Source organism: Vigna unguiculata, chromosome 3 (assembly GCF_037176805.1).
Source record: "Vigna unguiculata cultivar grain cowpea cultivar isolate G323 ecotype 2 chromosome 3, ASM3717680v1, whole genome shotgun sequence".
Classification (NCBI taxonomy): Eukaryota; Viridiplantae; Streptophyta; class Magnoliopsida; order Fabales; family Fabaceae; genus Vigna; species Vigna unguiculata.
This window is the reverse complement of record NC_140794.1, coordinates 42,861,932-42,869,098: the sequence shown is the minus strand read 5'-3', so window position 1 is coordinate 42,869,098 and position 7,167 is coordinate 42,861,932. Positions and strand designations below refer to the sequence as shown.

Sequence of the window (7,167 nt, the reverse complement as noted above, 5' to 3'; positions counted from 1 at the left end):
GATGAGTGATTAGTTTAAATAATAATAATAATAATAATAAATGTGAGTTATTATTTAAAATAAGAAAATTAAAATTGAAAACTATATTAAACCATAACGGATTTTGTATAAATTAAGTTGAAATAAAATGTTACTTAAATAAATTAAGTAATAATTTGAAACGATGAAAATATTTTAAATTGAGACCTGGTTGTTTAAAACCAAAATGACAATGTGCGAAAGAGATTATTATTCCTATAATTTAACATAGGCTGACATAGTTTATATTTATTCTTTTCGCTCACTAAGCTTGTGTTTTGATTGAGAATGAATTTGAGAGAAAAATTGAGTTATTTGAAAAGGTGAGAAATGAGTTTAGTTGAGATGAAAATTTACATGAGTTGGTGTGTTTGATAGATTAAAAAAATATTTTAATCGACAAAAGTTAGAGATTACTTTTGCCTTGATTATTACTATTTATTATTATTATTTATACTATTATTACTATTTTATAGTTCTATTATGACTATATCAATAATTAGAGTTAAATATGTTTTTAGTTCATTGATTTTCGGTAAATATTAGAATTAGTCCTTCTTCAAAATTTTTGTCCAATTCAATCCCTCAACTTTAGATATGTGTGAATTTAGTTCTTTTAGCCAAATGTTATTAAATTTATCTGATGTTTCAAATGGATTTCAAAATAGCTTATTAGTTAACATTGAATTTAACATGTGTGTTAAATAATGTAAGCATCTTAAATGTTATCATGAAACACGTTTAAGACTTTAAATAAACTTAACAAAAATTGATTAAAAAGTCTAAATCCACATATTTATAAGGTTGGAAGACTAAATTGGGCTAAAGTTTCAAAGATGAACTAATTACAATTTTTACTGAAAATTGAAAAACCAAAACATATTTAACCCTAATAATTATAATGATTATTTTATTATATTATACTATTTTATTAATTTTTTTAATATTCACTCTTATAATGAAAATTAAACTTATTCAAGTATAAACAATTATGGAAGGAGAAAATATCATTGAAACATATTTTCTTGCAAATCTTTGCAATTTTGCAAAAGAAATTTAACCTTCAAATATTTGCTTTGTTTTTCGTTTGTAAATACCTTTTTATTTATTGTTTTTATATCTCTTCAATTTATCGCCTGTCAATTCATCGCTTGTATCGTCTTTGCAATCTCGCATCGTCTTGAGACAAACACAACATTAAAAATCCAGAAAAAATCAATTATTCAAATGTGTCTGTCTAAATCACTACAAATCAGATTATCTAAACCTTTGACACCTCATTTATTTTCTTCTTTTTTACGTCACTCTATATAAACATAACGTTATTGATATAATATTGTTTTTATCCCACTATGAAAACAATAAAACACATGACAAAACGCTTGAAGCTCATATTTCAAAACAAATATATACCAAAAGAACAAGAATCATTTTTTTTTAAAAAACTTTTTCTTCTTTACAGCGAAGAAAAAACAACATAGTTTGCATGTTAGAGTATAATTAATTCTAATCAAATATATAATCAATTGTGTGCAAGTTATATATTTGAATATAATTAATTATATCTGAATAAATATAATAAAATAATTATTTTAAAATAATAATATAATAAATAATTTAAATTTAGTATCTTATAAAATAACTTATTTTAATGTTTGATAAATAATTTTATAAGAAAAAAAATCAAAATCCATTAAATAAATTTTAAATTAATTTATCATATATTTTTTAATTTATATGTAATATATAATAATTAAATATTTTCAAATATATTGTATTAATATACCAAAATGAACAATTAAAATAAAATTTAAAATAATTAATAAGATGAATTTAATATATATATATATATATATTAGTGAGATACATTTATTTGATAATTTATTTTATTGATTTTATTATGAAATATAATTTTTATTTATTAAATTTACATAATGATTTTGTATTTTAATTCAAATTTAAATTTAATTTACATTTCACAATTTTGTTTTTTACATAAAATTATTTTATAAATGTATTAATACAGAACTAAAATTATTCTATCACATAGTTAAATCTATGTCAAACTTTTCTCTCATTTTTTTATTCTGTTCTTTTTACTCCAAACAATTTCACTTTTCACCTTCTTTGTTTCATTTTCACAGTCAAACTTTGTATTTTTTTCAGAAGAAGACTTTATAAAACTTTGCTCAATTGGTGTTCAATTAAGTGAGAAAGAATAGGATCGAGGTTGTGACCATTTATAATTGATTGATAAGGAAGCATATACTGCAACCGAAATCAGAGCACCAATTGCAAGAATTAACCAAAGGGTTAATGATCCGTGAAATGAAGTAGCGTAGAAAATATAACACGTGTAAGCTTTTTTTGGGTTCTTCAAAATAAGTTAAAAAGTAATCTTTACTTCTAAAGGGACGTTTCAAGGAAAGAAATAGACAAGGTGCTGGCAGTGTGCAGAGCACCCACTGTTATGCTCCTTTTACTCCAAACTTCTTTCCTCGTCTATAACGCTATTCACTTCAAAGTTAAATTTTGTATTAAAATTTGTATTAGTAATTAATCATCTATTATTATTTTTTTATCATATGCTTATAAAACTATTTTTTAATTTATTTAAATTATTGTATTAACAATCTTGTAAATTACACATAGCTATGATGTGCTATGCAAGTGAAATTAATTTTTCAAAAATGCTTGCATGTGCATCCTTTCAAAGTAAATTATTTTATAGACATGAAAATGAACTAAATAAGTAGTTCTTTTATAATTATGAATTTGATTATAAAAGAGAACATAGAAAAATTGGTTATGTATTATTAAACATAAATGCTAGACCATCATTCTATTTTTTTCAAAAGAAATTAATTTCACATGCTAATAAGTTTACCAAATATGAAAAATGCCAATGACGTGGTTAAAGAAAAAGAAAAAACAAAGAAAGTAATAAATAAGATGAATCATGTATACAATAACAAATATAGAAAAGAACAAATATACGAGTTAGATAAATAAATGCATTAAATATCAAAATAGTGTATGGTGAAAATTAAAAGAAAATTATCTCACTACAAGAATGCATATGCACTCTTTGTAAAGAAAACAAATACAAAAGTAATAAATATAATGAATAGAAAAGAAAAAATAAACAGAAAATCTAAGAATTAAAAACATCAACTATTGGTTCAAATAGAACAAATGTTGAGTTTGAGACTATATTTACCAAAGACTCAATTTGATTCCTTAAATTTGACAGTTTATGCCTCAAATTTATTCCTATGTATTGCTACAGGTTGAGTTGCTCAAGGTACTTTGAAGTTTTAATTATAGATAATTAAGGTGGAGAAATTAATTTTGAATAGTATTAAAAGTGATTAAGAATGATATTTTTGGTCCACAGAAAAAATATGTGGCTAAAAATTTGCCAATTATATTGAAACAAAAAGGGTCAAAATCAAGGTATAAGTAACTTAAATGAGAAAGTAAGGACACCTATGACGACCAAAAAGTTTGTTGTTAGACATATGTCTTGGAGTGAGATGAGATGAAAATGTTTTTTTATTTTTTTTTCTTTTCTTTAATTGAGTCCTGAGAAAGAAAATTGCGTTACTAATTATACAACAAAATATGTTTAATAATTTGGAACTTGGAATGACTTATATTATGTATTTGTTTTCTATTTAAAAACGCAAGTTTTGATCGTTTTTTTACGTTATAATTTATAAAAACAGATGTAAAACATGTTGTATTGTATTAGATTTAGTTACACATTAATTATAATTATTAGGAAGACAAAAAGTATATATGTTATATTACATCGGGTTACTTAGACAGCCTTGTTTTTTACCTGCCATCCAAACACGCGTTTTTAATTTTATTTTATTTTTAAACATTTTATCTAAATTTTTTTACATTGAAAAGAAAAATCAGGACAAGTGCAAATTATATATTAGTCACTATGAAAATAAAAAATTACAATTCATACCAACGTATTTTAACTAACATAAAAACGTATTGAGATTATAAGTGATTATATACTATTTATCATTTAGCAATAAAGAATGTGTTGCCTTGAGAAATAAAAATGATTAAAAGGAATATTTTTTTCCAAGTATTTATTATATGGTGTCTCTGTTAATTGAAGTGTTTAATATGGTGATTAAAAAAATCATAAATGTTAAATTTGATTAAAGGATTACTTTGAAAATGAGGATATAAGTGTATTGTTACATTCTAATCTCAATTAGTAAAATCCTCTTTTCATACATCCTAATTAATGTTTTTTCTCTTAAAACAGCTGCTAACATGTTTTGATCAAGGTTGTGAGGGTTGTGCTTTTACTTGTGACTTGAATGTTTAGTTGACCACAATAATTAGTGTTTGTTAAGTGGTAGTTTTACAGCAAAATTTCCCTTTAAAGGAACAAAAGAACAGAAGGAGAGCAGTGAAATAAAATTAGTGGTATGGAAAAGAAAGAAAAAAGTGGTAATATAAAAACTGTGGGAGGAAGTAAGTATTGTGTTGATATTATTGAACAAATTCCAATACACATCTCTCATCATTAAAATGAAGAGTAGCTAAACTTGTGCCTAATTTTTGTTTATAGGAGAAGTGGCGGATCTCATTACACTGCCATAACAGTTTGCATCATCTTCCTACGTTTCTCTCGTTTACCTTCTCTCTCTAAATCTCCTCTCTTTCTCTCTCCTCAATATACACGATTTATCCTCTTTCTAGTGAGATCTGTCTCCTCCATTGCATATACATTTGTCTAAACGTATGCCTCTCTCCGTTTCCTGATACCTTTAAAAGCCCACTTCACCCACCTCATTCACTCACATACCAATTCTCAATCACTCTCTTTGATGAGAATCACAAGCCCCTCTTCTTCTTCTTCTTCCACCCTGCATGAAACCATTCAATTGAAACTCGAGTTCATCTAACCTTTTCCACCCCCACAGTTCTCTCTTTCTCTCTCTTTCTCTTTCTCCATATATATACATATATAGCTATCGTTCTTTTTTTCTCTCTCTTCCTTCAATGGTACCACCAGAAGGCATGCCACCAACACCGAACGAGCATGAGGTCACTGAGGGCCGCAAAACGACGAGGCCGCCACCGGAGCAAGGTGTGAAGTGCCCGAGATGTGACTCACCAAACACCAAGTTCTGCTACTACAACAACTACAGCCTCACTCAGCCCAGGCACTTCTGCAAGACCTGCAGAAGGTACTGGACCAACGGGGGTGCCTTGCGCAACGTCCCAATAGGAGGGGGTTGCAGGAAGAACAAAAAGGTGAAACCTTCTTCCTCCGCTTCACCCTCCTCCAGACTCTCCTGTGACCCCAAAGACTTCAATTTTCATGGTCTCACAGTTCCACCTTCCGTTGACTTCAACCTGGGAGGGATACCCTTTCCCCCCAGGCTCACTGCTTTCAACACTCAAAACCTCCCAACACCCCCCACTGGGGTCTTCAACCAGTTCTCTTCTTTTGGGGACGTGGCATCGTCTTCCACCACTTCCCTTTCTGCTTTGTCTGCCTTCCAGCTTGACCCCCCTGCTGCTGCTGCTGCTGCTGTTTCAAACCCTCTCTTGGGTCTTGTTCCGCCCAACCCTGACCTCTGGGCTCTACGTAGGTCAGAGAGGGCCTCACTCTCTGATCCTTTGAACAGTGCAATGCAAACCCTGCAGACCATGGAAGCCATGAACGTTCACGGCAGCCTTGCCTCTTCAATTGAGTCGCTCAGCAACATCAACCAGGACTTGCACCTGAAGCTGCAGCAGCAGCGCATGGCGACAATGATGTTCGGTGGGGACAGCCAGAAAGGTGAGAGCAGCGTTGCGCTGAATGGGTTTGGGAATCAGAAGCTGCTACAACCGGTTTCGTTTCAGAACCTTGCGATTTCGAAGCCAGAGAACTTGCCAGCTGGCAGTTCCATAAATGGTGGTCCAAGTGGGGAGACAGTTACTGCAGCACCCACTGAATGGTTCTTTGGGAATTCCTTTCCCTCAGTGTCTCCTTCAACCAGCAATGGTGGTGCCAATGTTAACCACATTAGCAACGATGCAAACAACAACAACAACAACTGGACCGGTGCCCTTGCCTGGGGTGATTTGCCGCACCAACCATACACCGCTTTGCCCTAGATTTCACTAAGGAGGACTTATAGAGTTGGAGGTAGAGCTGCGTTTTTTCAATCTTGCAAGGAGAAGGAAGAAGCTATAATTAGTAGATAGGACAAATCTATAATTGTCTAAAATCCCTTAGTTGCATCTTTTAATTGCTTAATTAGGTAGTTTTCTTCTTTGTGTTTCCTTCAAATCATCATATCATATCGTATATCATATATGTAACAGAAAGCATAGTTAAATTTCAGAACTGTAAGAACATAACTATGTGTTCATATATACTCATATCAATTGAAATAGTTGTTGTTCAATATAAATGTGTAAGTTTTTACTCAATATATTGAATATTAGATATCTCGCTCGTTAATTTTTGCTGATTAATGCACGCGTCTACATTTATCAAGCAATGGCTGATTAATACATTTCTTGTACACCTTCACCAGAAGAGCTAGAATTTGGGTTGTCATTATAGTTTGTTTCTAGATAATCGAGAATGTGCTCACAATATAATTAATTGTTTCTAAGGGAATTAAATTGAAGTCAGGTATTGATCAATTTGATGAACTGTAGTTTTGTCTTTACCTAGCATTTTTCTGAATAGGACGGTGGTAAGATTACCGTTTCCCTCGCTATTTTTTGTGGGATACGTGAAGCGTTTTTGGACTGTTGTTGATTAATACCGGGGAACTTTAATGCTATGATTTTATTTTCTATTTTTTCATGTATTTGGTTAATAAAAAAGAACCAACTCATAACCACTGTCTTAGCGTCTCACTCTCTGAGGCCATTATCAGAGAGCTGAGTCTCAGGTTCCTTCAGTTACTGATCAATGCAAAATACACAAAACAAAACACAACATAGTGGCAGTGACTGGCATAGCCCTTTGCGATAGTAAATTAGTCTGCAATATCAAGGCCCTGTTTGTAGCCTGCAATCTCTCTCTAAATATACACATACATTAATTTTCCTCTATATTTCTATGTTACTCGGTTCTTTTGCAATAATTAGTTACAGTGTGGTGTG

General features: G+C 30.4%; 1 protein-coding gene across 1 annotated transcript; it reads left to right on the top strand.

Annotated features, from left to right (window-relative positions):
* Window positions 1-4,686: 4,686 nt before the first annotated feature.
* Window positions 4,687-6,461, top strand: LOC114179516 (dof zinc finger protein DOF5.7-like). The gene has a single exon (XM_028065883.2). The coding sequence runs from the start codon at window positions 5,056-5,058 to the stop codon at window positions 6,160-6,162; it is 1,107 nt and encodes a 368-aa protein (XP_027921684.1). The 5' UTR covers window positions 4,687-5,055; the 3' UTR covers window positions 6,163-6,461.
* Window positions 6,462-7,167: the final 706 nt, after the last annotated feature.